General features: G+C 43.7%; 1 protein-coding gene and 1 non-coding gene across 11 annotated transcripts in view; both read left to right on the top strand.

The window, feature by feature from the left end:
- TEX14 (testis expressed 14, intercellular bridge forming factor) overlaps positions 1-18,400 on the top strand; it is a 115,088-nt gene that overhangs the window by 46,385 nt on the left and 50,303 nt on the right. For 8 of the 10 annotated variants that reach the window (XM_072747591.1, XM_025996028.2, XM_072747588.1 and 5 more), the window contains exons 3-6: positions 6,517-6,631; positions 11,447-11,612; positions 13,078-13,214; positions 17,313-17,394. In XM_072747591.1, the coding sequence (XP_072603692.1) occupies positions 6,517-6,631; positions 11,447-11,612; positions 13,078-13,214; positions 17,313-17,394 (500 nt within the window). Of the gene's footprint in view, positions 1-4,762; positions 5,009-6,226; positions 6,330-6,516; positions 6,632-11,446; positions 11,613-13,077; positions 13,215-17,312; positions 17,395-18,400 lie in introns of those variants that run through there. The other 2 variants (XM_072747595.1, XM_072747594.1) reach the window with 2 other exon arrangements.
- Positions 6,049-6,262, top strand: LOC112918174 (small nucleolar RNA U3). Its single transcript, XR_003234611.1, has one exon. It is a non-coding gene; the product is annotated as a small nucleolar RNA U3 (small nucleolar RNA).

Genomic DNA, 18,400 nt, shown 5'->3' with positions numbered 1-18,400 from the left:
AAAAAATTCTCATGTTACTACCTTGTAAGCTTCCTCACTTTAAGCACTGAATTAGGATATCTTTTTTAAAGTATTTATTTTAATTCCAGTTAGCATACAGTGTTATATTAGTTTCAATAGTACAGTACAGTACTGATACGGAGAACTCCATACACTCCTGTGCTCATTACAAGTGCACTCTTTAATTCCCATCTCCTATTTCACCCATTCCCCGCCCCCCACCTCCCTTCTGGTGATCATCAGTGTGTTCTCTATAGTTAAGAGTCTGTTTCTTTGTCTCTCTTTTTTCCCCTTTGTAGTTTTTTTTATTTATTCATGAGAGAGAGGCAGAGACATAGAGGCAGAGGGAGAAGCAGGCTCCCTGTGGGGAACCTGATGCAGGACTCAATCCCAGGACCCCTGGATCATGACCTAAGCTGAAGGCAGATGCTCAACTACTGAGCCGCCCAGGGTCCCAACTTGTTTTGTTTCCTAGGACCTGCATGTGAGTGAAATCATATGGTATTAGTATTTTTCTGACTGGCTTATTTAGCTTAACATTATACTCCCAAGTTGTTGTAAATGGCAAGATTTCCTTTTTTTTTTTAATCAAAGATTTTATTTACTTATTTGAGAGAGACGTCACAACCAGGGGGGAGGGGCAAAGGGAAAAGCAGACTCCCCACTGAGCAGGGAGCCTGACTTGGGACTTGATCCTAGGACCCTGGGATTATGACCGGAGCCAAAGGCAGACACTTAATCGACAGCCACAGGCACCCTAGATTTCTTCTTTATGAATGAATAATATTTCATATACATATATATATATATGCACACACCCCACATCTTCTTTATCCACTCACCAATCATTGGATACCTGGGCTGCTTCCATGTCTTGGCTATTGTAACTAATGCTGCAATATAAAGGGGTGCATGTATCCTTTTGAATTAGTGTTTTTGTATTCTTTTTTTTTTTAAGTATTTATTCATTCATGAGCCACAGAGAGACAAGACACAGGCTGAGGGAGAAGCAAGCTCCATGCAGGGGAGCCTGACATGGGACTCAATCCCCTGGGCTGAAGGCGGCGCTAAATCGCTGAGCCACCGGGGCTGCCCATGTTTTTGTATTCTTTAGGTAGATACCCAGTTGTGGGATTGCTGGGTTGTAGAGTAGCTCCTTTATAAACTTTTTGAGGAACTTCCGTACTTTTTTCCAGAGTGGCTGCACCAGTTTGCATTAACACCAACAGTGCAGAAGGGTTCCTTCTCCACATCCTTTGCCAACACCTGTTGTTTCTTGTGTTGATTTTAGCCATTCTGACAGATGTGGCTAGTTTCATTATTAGTGTATAATGCTGCTGCTTCATTATATTCTGTACATCAGTTCTGATGCCAGCGAGTAAAACCACTGTTTTCTCTTTTCAGTTTCACTTGTCAGTAGCCCAGCTCTGTTCTTAAAAAAAAATTTTTTTTTCTTAAGATTTTATTTATTTGAGGGACACCTGGGTGGCTCAGTGGTTGAGCGTCTGCCTTTGGCTCAGGGTGTGATCCTGAAGTACCGGGATCGAGTCTCACATCGGGCTCCCTGCATGGAGCCTGTTTCTCCCTCTGCCTGTGTCTCTGTCTCTCTGTCTCATGAATAAATAAAATCTTTAAAAATCTATTTTATTTATTTGAGAGGAAGAGCAAGAGCACAAAACAGGGGAAGGGCAGAGGGAAAGGGACAGATTCCCCACTGAGCAGGGAGCCCAACATAGGGCTCCATCCCAGGATCCTGGGATCATGACCTGAGCTGAAGCAGGTACTTAGCTGAGCCATACAGGTGCCCCGTATTATCACTATTCTAGTCTCACTGTTCCACCTGAGTTCATGGCTTTTAGAAGACACTGGAAACTCCTTTTGTCTCAGGAAATGTGTAGAACATGCTTCGAGTGACCTTTAAAATATATTTTTTCCCTTAAAATTTTTTTATTTTTTAAATGTGTTTTTAAAAAAATATTTATTTTTATAGAAGGGGAGGGGCGGAGAATCTTAAGCAGATTCCCTGCTGCTCTCATGACCCTGAGACCGCGTCTTGAGCCAAAACCAAGAGTCATTGCTTAGCTGACTGCATCCCTCACTTAAAAATGTTTTATTACAAAAGTAATATGAGGTTATTTTAACCAGAGGAATCAAAGATAAATGGATGGATAGATACAACTACTCTATCTTTACAAAATCTGCTTTACTATATACATTCTTACTTTTCCCTTTTAACAGTTCATCCTATTCATCTCTAGTCCAATTCCCGATGAACAGGGAGCCCCATGCCGAGCTCCATCCCAGGAACCTGAGATCATGACCTGAGCTAGAGACAGATGCTTAACCAACTGAGGCACCCAGGTGCCCCTACATAATGGGTTTTTAATATTCAAAGTGGGGTTTCTGGGTCCAGCTTTTCATAGATATTGCCATATTGCTTTCCAAAAGCATTATAACACTTCACAGTCCTAACTGCATTTAGGAAAGTGTCTGTATTTCCACCTCTTCTCCAGCTCTGAGTGTTTTCTCATTTTTTATTGTTTTTCAAGCTTCAAAGCAAGTTTATGTTTTTCCATGATTTCAATTTAGGCACTATTTTATGTTGGTTTATTGAATATTGCAGAGTAGGGTGAAATACCCATCCTTCCTAAACACACATTATTTGTTTTACCCTCTCATTCCCTTTATATCCCATCATTCCACTTCCACAGCTATCTAGGTTTCCTGCTCTCAGAAATTAATACTTTATCTCCCCTTTGTGTTTAATGCTGTGGACAGCATTATTTAACTACTAAAGCCTTCTGCAATTCTGAGCAGCAAGACTGAGGAATTAGTATTAGAGGGAGACAGTGACAGTCTGTTGTAGTGCAGGGACTCTGGAGCCAGATTGTTGTGTGATCTCTGGCAAATTGCTTATCCTCTCTACACCTTGGTTTTTCTATCCATAAAACAGTGATAATAGTATCTTCCTCCTATTGTACTATACTGTTGTGAGGATTAAGTTAGAACAGTGCCTGGCACACGTCATTATTGATATCAGGTCTTGCTTCCTAGGAGACCTAGAGATTAGGTGATTGACTCATCTGGAGGCTCCAGGCTAAAAAGGGTTATTAGGACTTCCACACTTGAACCCTGATCTCTTTACTTTTTTTTTTTTTTTTTTTAAGATTTTATTTATTCATGAGAGACAGAGAGGCAGAGACACAGGCAGAGGGAGAAGCAGGCTCCATGCAGGGAGCCCGATGTTAGACTCGATCCCGGGACTCCAGGACCACGCTCTGCGTCAAAGTCAGGTGCTAAACCGCTGAGCCACCCAGGGATCCCCTCTTTATGTTTAAGTCAGTTTTTGTATTATGTCAAAGCTGCCTTTAGTCACTTCTTGGGGGACTTATATTGATAACCTTTATATCAGTCACAACATGATGGGCTGCCCTGAAATAAGTATTTTTTGAATGAGTAAATTAATGAATAAATGTTTTCTACTAGGAAATCACCAAAAGGCTGTTATGTAAATTGTGGGGACAGGGTTTTTCTTTTTTTTTTTTTTTTTTTTTTTTTGGGACAGGGTTTTTCAACCAATTTCTCTCTGCAGCCATCTGTATCTTCTAAATTATTGCTTATTGCCCCCCTAAGTGTTTCCTTAAGCCTTGGGAGGTCCTGGTTGACTTAATTTTTGCTTTGTGAGCCCCAGGGATTAACCAGTCAGCTTCCCTAAATGGTGTTCATGTCAAGAATTAATAATCTGCGACTTTACAAATTAGCTTGCTTCAGGTGTATGGAGGCAGGCAGAAGACAGGAGATTCCTGGATGATAGTTTATTACTTAAAGCAACAGCAGTAGCCAGACTTTTAGCTTTTTGGGTGATGGTTCCTTAAGCCCTAATTCCCACAGAGCCATGCAGAAGGCTATATAACATTGTACCGGTGGTGGGTTGCTTTACAGAAGCACCCTGAGCTTGGGGTGCCCAAATCTTCTATAACGGACAGTATGTCCTTTGCTCCAGAAGAAGCAATTATCTTTATTATACTGGGCTTATTAAGTCAGCATTCCTGCACTTTGCTCTAAAGGAAGATACTCTGTCTTCCAAAGTTTGGTATATAAACATCTTCAAAAAGATAGTCTAGAACACAGATTAGTTAGTGCCTCACTTTCCTGACATGTAGACACAGGAGCCAACAATGGAGAATTGTCTTCCCACATGGTTCTTTGCTGCTATTCTCTGCTCTTAGGCTTGCTTGTGTTGGTCAAGTAAGTTTACCTGGCACGGAAGAGAGATAAATTTGGCAATTTCTGCCCTGAAGGTTAGGGGAGACAGTGTGGTAGGGAAGAAGACATGCCACAAATATTTGTAACACAGACCTGAGCTGTAAGAAATGTGAACCCCACTAGATGCATTGCTTTCATCAAGAACACTGATCCTAACTAGATTTCTTCAATCTGATGCTGTTGATTCATCTTCCTTTTTGAACTCTTACCTCCCTTGTCACCGTGACCCATTTGTTCCAGGTTTTTCTCTTTCCTCTTTGGCTTCTTTCTCTCCCTACATTTTGGCTTTGTCCTTTCCGCTTGCCCTTTAAGATGTTAGTGGGCCTCAGGGCTCCATCCTCAGCTGTCTCTTTAGGTAGGATGTTTTGTGACTCACTTCTCCCAGTGGCTTTACAATGGTGGATTACAATGTTAATGACCCCTATCTTGCCCAGTTCTCTGCGCTAGACACCTTTGCTTGGATTCATTCATTTAGTACCACGTGTTTGGGATATTGTGGGTATACAAGGTCATTTCATGGTCTCTGCCCTTCCGAGATTTAGTCTCATGCAAAGAGCAGGCATTAGTCAAATAATCATAGAGAAGAGTATCTGGTTAAGGTCAAAGAAGGGTTCTCTGAGACAATGACACTTGGACAAATGTCAAAATGATGAAGTGGAAGTTAAGTTGGAGAAGGGATTGGGAGAAAATTCCTGGCCAAGAGAACAGCTTGTGCAAAGGCTCTGAGACAGAAGGGAATGTGGTGAGTAAAAGGGCTGGAAGTTCAGTATGGCTGAAGTGAGAGGGAATTTGGTGCAAAAGGCGGCTGGAGAGCTATCAGGTGTGTGGGTCACACCATGGACGTCCCGGTAAGCTATGGGGAGTGTTAGGTTTTTTTTCCCAAATGAACGGGGGAGAGATGATAAAAACAAAAACGGCAGGGACAGGCAGTAGGCCCGAGAGTGCTTTAATGGGGAGCGCTCCCGGGCGAGGTTACGTGACTCGGAGAGGTGGCCGGGACGATGGGGGTGGTCCCTGGCAGGAAAGTCCCAGATGGAAAGTTTCGGTTTCCCATCTAGGCTTCGATTTACTGGAGATGACGTGCTGGTCATGACTGCTTTGGCGGGAAGATCAGCCATCTTGACCCAATTTGAGACGTCCGCCATTTTGGGTGCCCCTGTCTCTCATCCAGCCCAACAGGGAGTTTTGTTTTTATCCCAAGAGCTGAGGGCTCCTGAAGCTTTAAGCAGAATTATGTATTCTGCTTATTTAAACATACTTATTAAATAATTCTTTGATTTGTTTAAAAAAATCCAAAAGAACATTTATTTGGTATTTAGATCACGGGATTAAGTTTAAAAACCAGGAGTGCTTTGTGAATCTAAGTCTTTGGCTTTGGGTCATCGGTTTCATCATCCACTTACGTTTCTTCCGCAAAAGGACTCCTCACTTTCACCGTCGGTCTAAACTGAGGCTTGTGCTGAAGTTCCGGCGCGCTTTGCAGTCGTCAGGGTCTACGTAAACCTGAGGAGGCGGAACTGCCCGGCAACAGGGTGGGAGGGGTGAGTGGGAAAATGCTCTGCGATTGGCGGCTTATCAGGCGTATGTTAATTGATAACTTGAAATGTCTTTTGAAACGCAGCATACTAAAAAACGCTTTGTCTAACTTTGGTAACGGAACAATTTTTTTTGGAAAACACTTGCTAATTTGCATCTAGGGGAGTTAGTGATGTTAGGAAAAGTCACCATTAGTGTAATGTGTGTGAGTTTCTTCCACTCCGGAAAGTCGAGGCGCGTATGGTTAAGACTATACTTTCAGGGATCATTTCTATAGTTTGTTACTAGAGAAGTTTCTCTGAACGTGTAGGGTACCCGAAACCACGAGGAGGAGGCGCAGTGTTCTCTCCTGAGCGTGAAGCCTGCTTTTGGTGTTGCTTATGCAACTGCCAATTGCAATTGATGATCGTTCTTCTTCTCCATTGGAGGAGCAAGAGGGAGAGAACGCAGTCTGAGTGGTTTCTTCTTTTTCCTGTTCCCAAAAGCAGCTCGGAGGGGTTTAGAAGGCGTTCTAAGTCATTTAAGATGTGCGTTGTGATTGTTAGTGGGATAACATGCTAGTATTTTAAGATACTGGGGTTGGTTTTTGTGTCCCGCTTGTCCGGTGAAAATGAAGGTGTTTTTTGGAATTTAGGAAAAGCTTGTAGTAATAAGCACGTGTGAGTTTTAGTTTGTATTCTGATATTCGTATTGATTTTTGTATTTGTTTTGCAGGAATTTATATTGATGCGGTAAATTCTCTGGGCCAGACTGCACTTTTTGTTGCAGCATTATTAGGCCTTACGAAATTAGTTGATGTTCTGGTGGATTATGGATCAGATCCAAATCAGTAAGTATAATATCGGTATCTAGAAAACTATGGAAATGAAATGAGTTGGGTCATTTAGAAAATAATTGAGAAGATATTAAATGAGCCTTTACTAATTTATTTTAATGAAATACTAGTTGCATAGCTATGTTGAAACGTACTTTTAGCTGCTGGTAAAGTTTTCTGAGGGGCAGCCCGGGTGGCTCAGCGGTTTAGTGCCGCCTTCGGCCAGGGCCTGATCCTGGAAACCCAGGGTTGAGTCCCACGTCGGGCTCCCTGCATGGAGCCTGCTTCTCCCTCTGCCTGTGCCTCTGCCTCTCTCTCTCTCTCTGTGTGTCTCTCATGAATAAATAAATAAAATCTTAAAAAAATAAAGTTTTCTGAGTTTTACTAGGCCCAGTGGTAATAAGTGGAATAATTAATTGGTTACTTTTTAAATAGTACAGTTTGCATATTTCCACACCAAGTTATGATTTGCATGTTCACTTAAGCAGTTTAACATACCCACCAACCAAGTTCATTAATATACTGGGCATCACTTTTTCAGGATGACTTTCTTTGGGGTCTGTGTGTGGCTCAGTCCGTTAAATTAAGCCTTTGGCTCAGATCATAACCCTGAGATTGGGGGGACGGCTCCCTGCTCAGTAGGGAGCTTGCTTCTCCCCTCCCCCTGACACTCCCCCTGATTGTGCCCTCTCATTCTCTGTCTCACTCTCAAATAAATAAATAAAATTTTTTAAAAAAGAAAAAAAAGAGGATGACTTGTCTTGCTCTTGTAATTGTGGTCCAAAAGAATCTGTTTAACAGTTGGCCCAACTTATAGTATGGAACACTGTAACACTTTTGCTTTTCTTAGGGTTTTTCCAGGCACCAGCTCACTTGATCCTCAAAAGCACCTCCTGGAGAAGGAGGGGAGAGCAGATATTTTTACAGTTCCTATGGAAAGAGCCAGAAATAGGTTTTGAACATTTACATGATTCTAGCTGATTTTCACAGGAATTCCAGAATACAATCATAAAAGTCATAAAATAGCATTCTCATCTTACATGAGGAGGCCCTGTTAATGTACTTTAAAAAGAAAAGGTAGGGATCCCTGGGTGGCGCAGCGGTTTGGCGCCTGCCTTTGGCCCAGGGCGCGATCCTGGAGATCCCGGATCGAGTCCCACGTCGGGCTCCCGGTGCATGGAGCCTGCTTCTCCCTCTGCCTGTGTCTCTGCCTCTCTCTCTCTCTCTCACTGTGTGCCTATCATAAATAAATAAAAATTAAAAAAAAAAAAAAGAAAAGGTATTGGGGTGCTTGGGTGGCTCAGTTGGCTAAGCATCTGCCTTCACAGGATCCTGGGATCCAGGGCTTTCTGCTCAGCAGGGAGCCTGCTTCTCCTCCCTTTGCCTGCCACTCTGCTTACTTGTGTACTCTCTCCCTCCCTGTCAAATAAATAAAAATTTAAAAAGAAAATTAAAAAAAAAAAAAAGAATTGATGTCAGAAGATTTTGGAGGTTCTTTTTTTTTTTTTTTAAGGTTGTTTGCTTAGTGGAAGAAACATTTGAGCTTGCAAAAATATAAAGAAAAAACACCAAATGGTATTAGAATTCTGTAACCCAGACATAAATTAATGCAGTGAACATTTTGCTGTTTTATTCTAGATTCACACTCTCCTGTCCTGTATTAATGTTTAATTTCAAAGCTCAGAAAGAAAGGGTTGTCTCACCCTTGTTTGTAGGTAACAGTGTTGTAGGAGGCCACATTGGGAATCCCTGGAATTCTCAGCAAAAATGCAGTATTTTCGGGCAGCCCTGGTGGTGCAGCGGTTTAGCGCCACCTGCAGCCCAGGGTTTGATCCTGGGGACCCTGGATCGAGTCCCACATTGGGCTCCCTGCGTGGAGCCTGCTTCTCCCTCTGCCTGTGCCTCTGCCCCCCACCCCTCTCTCTCTCTGTGTCTCTATGAATAAATAAAATCTTTAAAAAAAATACAGTATTTTCTAGTCATCTGCAATTAGGTCTATTTTGTGGAGGCTTAGAGCTGGATTCTTTAAAGGTCAAATCATTCAAACATTTAATATTCCAGGTTAGGGAGCCGAGGCCCAGAAAATTTAAATGACTGGTCTATAATGGTGCGTTACTGATTAGAGCTGAGACCAGGAGCCCAGGCCTTAAGAACTCAGTTTGATTTCCCTTTTTTAGAAGTCCTAATGATGCCAGGGGGTGGTATGAAAGGATATTGTCAAAGGGAGAAAGGCAAACCCCTTGGTTTTGTATTTTGTGAAATGACCATTTTCATGTGACTTAAAAAATATCTTCTGATCAAGATGAAGGGAAATTTCTGGGGGGAGGTTGTATTACTAGGAGCTCAGAGGAGATTCTGTGACAGCAGGGACCTGTTGAACTCACAAAGTCAGATGCCTGCAGGACCGAGTGGAGTCAATGGGCACAGGCTCTAAGAAGGGTTAGGCACATTTGTCGCTCTTGGGTAGGAAAGGGAGCCAGTAAGGCTAGATCTTCTAAATTTCCAAGAGGCTGAAAATCCCAATTTTTAATGTGAAACCTTCCAAATGTTAAATATTATCCATTATTAATTTATTGTTTGCTTATTTATTTTTAAGTAGGCTCCACATCTAGCATGGAACCCAACACAGGGCTTGAACTCACAACCCTGAGATCAAGATCTAAGCTGAGATCAAGAGTTGGACGCTTAACCTATTGAGCCATGCAGGTGCCTCATGTCCATTATTTTAAATTCCTTTTTAAAACACTGTGTAGACCAAATGAAACATGTCTCTGGGTTGCCAAAGCACTCTGCAGGCCTCTAGTTTTAACTTCTAGGAGGATATTTTGGCTCATGTAGTGCAGTGTGTGATAGGAGACTGACCTAGCAATAGGACAGAGCTCACAATGAGATGTCAGGAGGGTGTAGGCCAGCCTTGTTGGCATTACCTGGAGAACTTGTAAAAAGCACGCATTCCTGGGCCTCATGCTTGCAGATTCTGATTTAGTCTGGGGTATACTCTTACAGTCTATATTTTTGACAAATATTCCAGTGGCTCATTAGCTAAATTATGGTACATACATTTGAATACTATACAGCTGTTAAAAACAATGGCAATGGCTTATATGTCGTCTTATGGAAATTTCTCGAAGATATACTAAGTGGAAAAATGTAAACGCAGAAAAATTTATATAGCATATTCTCTCTTTTTTAAAGAAGATTTTTATTTATTTATTCATGAGAGATGGGATGTTGGGGCAGAGACATAGAGGGAGAAGCAGACTCCATGCAGGGATCCTGATGTGGGACTTGATCCTGGGACTCTGGGATCACACCCTGAGCTGAAGGCAGATGCTCAACTGCTGAGCCACCCAGCTGTCCCTATATAGCATATTCTTATTCCTACACGTATACACAGAGAACATTTCTGAAAGCGTACAGAAATATGTAACAGTAGTTGCCTTTGACCAAGAGAACTGGGGGTCTGGAACTGGGAGACCTTTTTTAAAATTAATTAATTAATTAATTAATTAGAGACAGAGGCAGAGACATAGGCAGAGGGAGACACAGGCTTCATGCGGGGAGCCTGATGTCTGGGACTCAATCCCAGGACTCCAGGATCACTCCCTGAGCCAAAGGCTCAACCACCGAGCCACCCAGGCATCCCTGGGAGACTTTTCTTAAAAGATTTTATTTTTTAAGTAATCTCTACATTCAACCTGGGGCTCGGCTCACAACTTGGAGATCAAGAGTCACATGCTCTATTATCTGAGCCAGCCAGGCCTCCCTGAGTTGTAGATTCTTCTTTTTTCTCTTTTAAGATTTCATTTATTTGTTTGTTTGTTTGTTTGTTTGTGAGTGAGAGAAAGAGAGTGAGTGAGCATGCATGAGCCGAGGAAGGGGCAGAGGGAGAACCTCTTGGCGGGGAGCCTGACTCAGGGCTCCATCTCAGGACCCTGGGGTCATGACCTGAGCTGAAGGCAGCTGCTTAACTCTCTGAGTCCCTGACTTGTAGATGCTGATGCCAAGGTTTTGCAGGTCTCTAGGATTTGGGAGATAAAGATATTCTCACATGAAAGAGATGGTCTCTAGTTAGGCTGTGCTTCACCACCCTGACCCCAGGACACTACAGACATGAAGAAATTATTTTTTTTTTTAATTTTTATTTATGATAGTCAGAGAGAGAGAGGCAGAGACACAGGCGGAGGGAGAAGCAGGCTCCATGCACCAGGAGCCTGATGTGGGATTCGATCCCGGGTCTCCAGGATTGCGCCCTGGGCCAAAGGCAGGCGCCAAACCGCTGCGCCACCCAGGGATCCTGAAGAAATTATTTTAAAACAGCCAGTATCAGGGGACAATGGGAAAAGGAGCAGAGATTTGGAACTAGACTCATACCTGGCTCTGAATCTCAGCTTTGCCCTTTTGTTTCCTCATTGATAAATTGAACATGATACCATCTTGAAGGGTGGGAAGTACAGGTGGAAAAAGAGTATGTGTAAAAAGCTTCTGTTGGAGGACATCTGGGTGGCTCAGCAGTTGAGTGTCTGCCTTCGGCTCAGGGTGTGAACCTGCCATCCTGGGACTGAGTCCCGTGTCAGGCTCCCTATGAAGAGCCTGCCTCTCCCTCCGCCTCTTTCTCCCTCTCTCTATGTGCCTCTCGTGAATAAGTAGATAAAATCTTAAAAAAAAAAAAAGCTTCTGTTGGCACAGCCTCACAAGTGGTATTATAATCCTCCTCTCAAAGGTTGCCTTTGTAGAAAGGGAGCCTTATGTCACCCATTGAATCCCCTCACCCCACTCTGTGGAAGGGAAGAGTGTTATGGACACTGATACTAACACCTCCCCCTCCAGCCGCTGCTTTGATGGAAGCACTCCTGTTCATGCAGCAGCATTTTCAGGCAATCAGTGGATTCTCAGCAAACTGCTGGATGCAGGGGGTGACCTTCGACTGCATGACGAGAGGGGTCGAAACCCGCAGACCTGGGCCCTGACAGCAGGGAAGGAACGCAGCACTGCGGTAAGGTGGGCCCACTCTGTAGCCACAGCCAAAGCAAGAGCAGTGAGCTGAAAGTCAGGAGCCCAGGGGGTAGGGGCTGATCCTGGGCACAGCACAGGGCTTGCAGTGGCCTTGACATTGGCCCTGGACACACAGGCCTGAGTTGAAGCAAGTTAACCAGCTATTAAACTTGAGGCAAGTCTGGTGAACCTTTCTGATCATCTATTCAGTGAGGAGGGAGAACAGTTGCCACTTTGACCATTAACTAGCACTTACTATGCATCAGATGTTCTGAATTAAATTCATTAAATGTTATGTAATCTTCACAACTCTATCATATAGGTACTGTTATTGTCCTCATTTTACAGATGCAGAAACTGAGGCCCATTGACATTTCATAACTTGCTGAGGCTGCACACTGGCAGTGTGACCTGTTTGAATGAGTTCTAAATAACATAACAAATATCATGCAGGCACAATACTGGGCACATGTAGGAAAAAGGGAAGTGGGCAGAGTGTTCTGTTCCCTCCCTCTGGTTCCCCAACTCTTTAGCTGTTGGCCTTGGACAAGTAATTTTGCTCCTTCTGCCTCAATTTCCTCATTGGAGGAAAGAGTTGGAGGAAATTTTTTTTCTTTTAAAAAAATTATTTGAATTCAATTAACATATAGTGTATTATTAGTTTCAGGGGTACAATTTAGTGTTTCATCAGTTGCGTCTAATACTCAGTGCTCATTACATCACATGCCCTCCTTAATGCCCATTACCCAGTCACCTCATCCTGCTACCCCCTCCCTTTTAGCAATCCTCAGTTTGTATCCTGTGGTTATCCTATTGTCTCCCTCTCTGATTTTGTCTTGTTTTATTTTTCCCTCCCTTCCCCTATGATCCTTCTCTGTTTTGTTTCTTAAATTCCACATATGAGTGAAATCTTATGATAACTCTTTCTCTGATTGACTTATTTTGCTTAGCATAATACCCTCTAGTTCCATCTACATTGTTGCAAATGGCAAGATTTCATTATTTTTGATGGCTGAGTAGTATTCCAGTGTGTGTGTGTGTGTGTGTGTGTGTGTGTGTGTGTGTGTGTATACTGCATTTTCTTCATCCATTCATCTGTCAATGGACATCTGGACTCTTTCCATAGCTTGGCTATTGTGACATTGCTGCTATAAACATTGGGATGGAGGTGCCCCTTTGGATCACTACCTTTATGTCTTTGGGGTAAATAGTGCAATAGTTGGGTCGTAGCTCTATTTTCAACTTTCTGAGGAACCAGGAAGTTGGAGGAAATTATTGCCGAATCATCTCCCTAGAAACATTCCATACCTGTAAAAAATCACCTGGGCCCTACCCTTTCCAGAGATTTCCCTGTCAGGGCTTCCTGGCTCCTCAGATCATTCGTGTCAAACTGTTGCAGTTGGGCTGGAGGCCAGCATAGCCCTTAGTTCACCCCAGCACTGAACACTTCTTACCGTGTGTTGCAGATGGTGGAGTTCATGCAGCGCTGTGCCTCACACATGCAGGCCATCATACAGGGTTTCTCGTATGACCTCCTGAAGAAGATTGATTCCCCTCAGCGGCTCATCTGCAGCCTACCCCGGTTTGGCGGTCTCATACAGGGGTGAGTGCTGCCTTGGGTAGAATGTGATATTTGGTGTCACTCCAGCCTTCCTTGTATGGGCCCTACAGTGTGGTCTACCAAGGTTCCCTCCACATTGGTCCTGTCCAGCATCTGGCCCACTCTAAGTTGGTGAATGCTGACAGGATGTGACTGCTGCAGAAATGGCCAGAGGAGCACCTTTGGCCACCCTGCATACAGGAACACACAAGAGAAATAAGTTCCGGGCTCTAGTGGTAACCACCTTGTGGTTGACAAAGAACGAACTTTTCAGGTCTGAGGAGCCCAGCAGAAAAGTCCTCAGCAGAACAGCTAGCTGGCTTTTTTTTTTTTTTTTTTTCATCTCCCAAACCATGGAAAGAATCTTCTTTTATTCCTAGGATTGCAAAAGAACACAAATGCTTAAGTTAACTTTCTCAAGCTGTTTTAACCTAGTGTGAGAGATCTGCTGCTAACTAGGTGGGCAGCCCCCCCAACCCCCACCTCCCGCAAACCCATCACAGCTGTGGGAGGTGGGCCTTAGGCTTCTTTTCATGCTCAACTACCTAGTTCTTAGGGCTTTATTGACTTAGGGTTTGTATGCAGAGAATCCTCTCTGCTGATGGTGATTACTTTCTGTAATCAGGGTTGATAGACTTGTCACACTCTCATAGGCTCCCTCTTCCAGTCCTTCCCTGAGCAAGTCCTGGTTCTCTTCTGATAAGCTGGATACTACTAGCTTCTCAGGAAAGATGAGTTAATTCCCTTGAAGACTAGTTACTCCTAACTGCCACCCCCGCTGCTGCCACTCTTGCCAGTCAGCATCTAAAGCAACCTTTTATTTATTTTTTGAAAGATTTTATATATTTATTTGACAGAGAGAGAAAGAGAGTGCACACAAGCAGGGAGAATGGCAGGCAGAGGGAGGGGAAAAAGCAGGCTCCTCGCTGAGCAGGGAGCCATAGACTCAGGGCTCCATCCCAGGACCCTGAGCTCATGACCAGAGCGGAAGGCAGATGCTTAACCAACTGAGGGCCCTTAGAACAACCTTTTAGGGCAGCCCGGGTGGCTCAGCGGTTTAGCGCTGCCTTCAGCCCAGGGCCTGATCCTGGAGACCAGGGATCAAGTCCCACATCAGACTCCCTGCATGGGACCTGCTTCTGCCTGTGTCTCTGTCTCTCTGTCTCTCTCATGAATAAATAAATAAAATATTAAAAAAAAAAGAACGACCATTTAAAAATGGAAATCAAGTTGTGCCGTTCTCTGCTAAAAACCCTTTAGGGCATTTCCCATAGCTATCAGAACAAACTTCAAATCCCTCATCTCATGTTGGAGGCCCTGCTGGGCTCAACTCCGCCACCTCCTTGCTTCCCCCTGCAGCTCCTCTTGTGTGGAGCTCCCTCATTCAGAGTTTGGAGAGACTTGCCCTAGTTTGTAGTGATTATATTTATATGTATTCTTGCCTGTTTTTAATAAGACCAAACACTGCCAACTGAGAAAAGGAGGCAAAATTGAACAAGAGACAAAACCTTTTTTGGGGTCTCAGAATTGCAACTCAGCACAGAATCTAGTAGCAAGCAGAAAAGTGGAGAAAGTGAGCCTTTTTTTTATGAGAAAGAAGGAGGAGGTAATTATATAACTTAGATAAAAAAGAAAAGAGGAAAAAAAACCTCTGCTAACTGGTGCTAACTGCTTGAGTTGTTTTGGTTACTCTCTATTACATTGGTGCTATTAAATGAAACTATTCTTGGTAGGCATTAGTTAACTTTTCTGTCTTAACGTTCCTACCAAGTTTTATGGTGTGAATGCCTTGTGTTCTGTTGAATTTTATGGGCAACTACATGGAAAACTGTTGCTGCTTCTGGCCCACTTCAGGAGTTTATTAGTTAGAAAGGAAGAAGGAGCTTCAAAATGGAATCTCTCACATCCAGAAATTTTTAAAAAAAATTTATTTATTCATGAGAGACACACACACACACACAGAGGCAGAGACACAGGCAGAGGAAAAAGCAGGCTCCATGCAGGGAGCCCGATGTAGGACTCAATCCGGGGTCTCCAGGATCACACCCTGGGCTGAAGGCAGCTCCAAACCGCTGAGGCAGCAGGGCTGCTCGTGTCCAGAAATTTTATATAATTCCACAGTGCCAAGAGGGCAGGGCCTGTGACTGTCTCACTTATTGCCAGCCCTTCACAGTTTGTTATGCAGTAGGGCTGAATTCAAGGTGAGGAGCTACATGGGCCAGCCTCAAGCAAAATCAAAGTGAAGTGTTGAGAAACTTAAAAAAAAAAAAAAAAAGTCAGTTACTAATCTAGATGTAGCATTTATTTTATAGTTAGATGAAACATTATTTTTTTATGGGTTAGGCCACAGAGTGCTTAATGGAAAGTACAGTGGAAAAAAAAAAAAGGAAAGTACAGTGGAAGTACACATATCCCCCTTTTTTAATAGAAAGAAACCACATGAACCCTTGAGATAAGAATTGGCTTCTCAGATCTGTGAATGGGGCCATGTTCAGATAAGATTCCTCATAGATACATATTTACACAGATCCTGGTTGGGGGAAAGAAAATAAAAGCACTGAATTGAGAAGAACAGGTGGCTTTATGGTTGTAGACAGCTGGAGTCCATTTTCTTCCTTCCACCCAGCTAAGTTTACTTACATAGACATGGCCTGAGAAATTGAGGTAAAAGAGCAAGAAGTGTTGGTCTTATTGCAATTGTTGCCCAGGTCCCTGCTGGAGAACCGCTAGTTCTGCTGCTGAAACAGCTCATATCCTCTGAAGAGCCACTCACACAGCCAGAAGGCCCCAGATGGGAAGGGGGAGCCTTATCAGTGGAGTCAGTGGGGAAGCCTGCCATTGCTGCCACTTCAAAATCTGTTCCCTTACTGAGGAAACAGTTGCTGTCCCCTGTTTAAAGCTTAAAGAGAGGAAGGGACGGCCTGGTCTGAGTTGCCAAGGAGATAGAGCCTAAAAGTTCTTCCAGAAGCAGAAGTAAAGAATTTACCTCTGTTCATGAAAAGTGAGAATACAGAGACTCACAGAGCTGACATGAGGTGAGGATGAGTACATGCTGACACCTGCCACTCCTTTGCCATTTGCTAAGGAAGGGAACAGGGCTCCAGCAGTAGCAGAATGTTTTGTCCTTCAATTTGAGCCTAAACTACTCAATCAGAAAGCATTAACCGAGTACCTCCTGTATGCATGGCATTGTGTCAGCCTCTGGGACCGAAAGAAATATAAACCACTCCTTTCAAGATACCTGCTGTTAATGAGGGTCTCAGTGTGCAGGTGGTGTTTTGGGTGGATATGTAGGGAAAGCAGTGGTAGAATGAGCAGCATCAGGGTCTGGTCCCTCCTGCTGCTCTATGACCCTAGGCCAGAAGGTTTCTCGTCTCTGGGCTTCATTTGTCCCATCTATAAAAATAAAAGTTGAATAAGATATGTTTTGATCCTTTCCAACTTTGACCCATTTGAATTCATTATTTATTGCTGCGTAATGAATCCACCCCAACCCCCACCCCCCAACCTTAGCAGTTTCAAATAGCAATAAACATTTGTGTCTCACACGATTTCTGTGGGTCAAGACTCAGGGAAAGGCTTAGCTGTATGAACCTGGTTTAGGGTTTCTTATGAAGGTGTAGTCAAGATGTCAGGTGGGGCTTTATCATCTGAAGGTTTGACTGGGACTGGAGGATCCAGTTCCAAGATGGCATACTCACATCTTGGAACAAGGTGTTAGGCCTCTCTGTAGGGCTACTAGAGTGTCCTCACAACATGGCAGCTGGCCTCCTTCAAAGCAAGTAATCAGAGCATTATCAGAACGGAAGCCCTGGTGGATCTAGCCCTGGAATTTAACCACTCCATTGCTTCAGTGTCGAGTTGGGCTAACAAGTCTGCCCTGTGACCTGTTAGGGGTTTCACAAAAGCAGGATTATTACCAGGAGGTAGAAATCATAGGGCCCTCTCATAGGCTGCCAATTATGTCATCTGTAGTTCTATGATAAGAAGTCAAGTAGTAAAGACAAAATGAACTACACATTCTCATAGCTTGGCTCAGCATTGTTCCTTTGGATATGGGTGGTTAATTCTTACTTTTCTCCCTTTTAAAAATATTTCTAGAAACCCTAATGGCTCTCCTAACCGACTGCTTAAAGCTGGAGTCATTTCTGCACAAAATATCTACAGCTTTGGCTTTGGGAAGGTAAGAGGTTGTTGCTGACACCATGCATTTTCAGGGCCAATTGGAGAGCCACCTGGCCCTGACTCTGGCCTCCTACCCCCAACTTTATCCAATTCTTCCTTGTCGTCTCCAGAGAAGTAGTTCTCTTCTTTTACCACTTCTGCCAGACAGAGATCCCTCAGTGCTCCTGTCCTTACTGAAAAATGGGTAAAGCCCTGGAAGGTTTCCTTGAATGACCTTGGGCTACGTTTGGGGAGTTTAGAAAATGATCCTTTAATTAATTCCCCGTGAGGGTCCCAGACTTGTCTCCTTGAAGAGAAGCAGAGCTACATTGACCCCTGGAGTCGTGTGTGTGTGTGTGTGTGTGTGTGTGTGTGTGTGTGTGTATGTTTGAAGTTTATTTATGTATTTATTTAAGTAGTCTCTAAATCCAGGGGCTTGAATTCAGGATCCTGACATGAAGAGTCACAGGCTCCTCTGACTGAGCCTTCCAGGCCGCCCACACTTCCTTGGGTCTCACTTGCGATTGACTTGCCCTCTATAAATTTTTGTTGAAATGCCTTTAAGGAATTGAGATTTTGAACTGAGAAACATTTTGAGGTAAAATAGTATCTTTTGGGTTCTTGGTTCTGCCCATCAAAGAGAGACATTTGGGAATGTAGCTGGGTGTCTGGGTGCTGCTTGCTGATAGTTTAGACTCCAGGCCTGCAGTATGTTGGTTGTGCTGGGGCTGCCTTGTGGGGGAGGGGTGGTCAGGAATGTCAGCTCTGGCCACATGTGGGTCTGGGTTCTGTGGGTGCCATAAGAGGCCTCTGAGCCCCAGCCTGGTACTTCAGGCAGGCATCTGACCTCTTTTCATGAGATGGTTCCCTCTCTAGTGGAAGGGAAAGAGTATTACAACCTTGCAGGGTTTCTAGGCAGATTAAAAATCATACAAATTAAAGAAAAATGTCCAGAGCATAGGCAAGCTCAGCAAGTTAGTATAGCTATCGTTATTTTAGCTTGCTGACAGGATTCTTGGGGCATT

The sequence above is a fragment of the Vulpes vulpes genome, chromosome 2 (genome assembly GCF_048418805.1).
Source record: "Vulpes vulpes isolate BD-2025 chromosome 2, VulVul3, whole genome shotgun sequence".
In the NCBI taxonomy this organism is placed as follows: domain Eukaryota; kingdom Metazoa; phylum Chordata; class Mammalia; order Carnivora; family Canidae; genus Vulpes; species Vulpes vulpes.
This window is presented reverse-complemented; position numbering and strand designations above follow the sequence as displayed.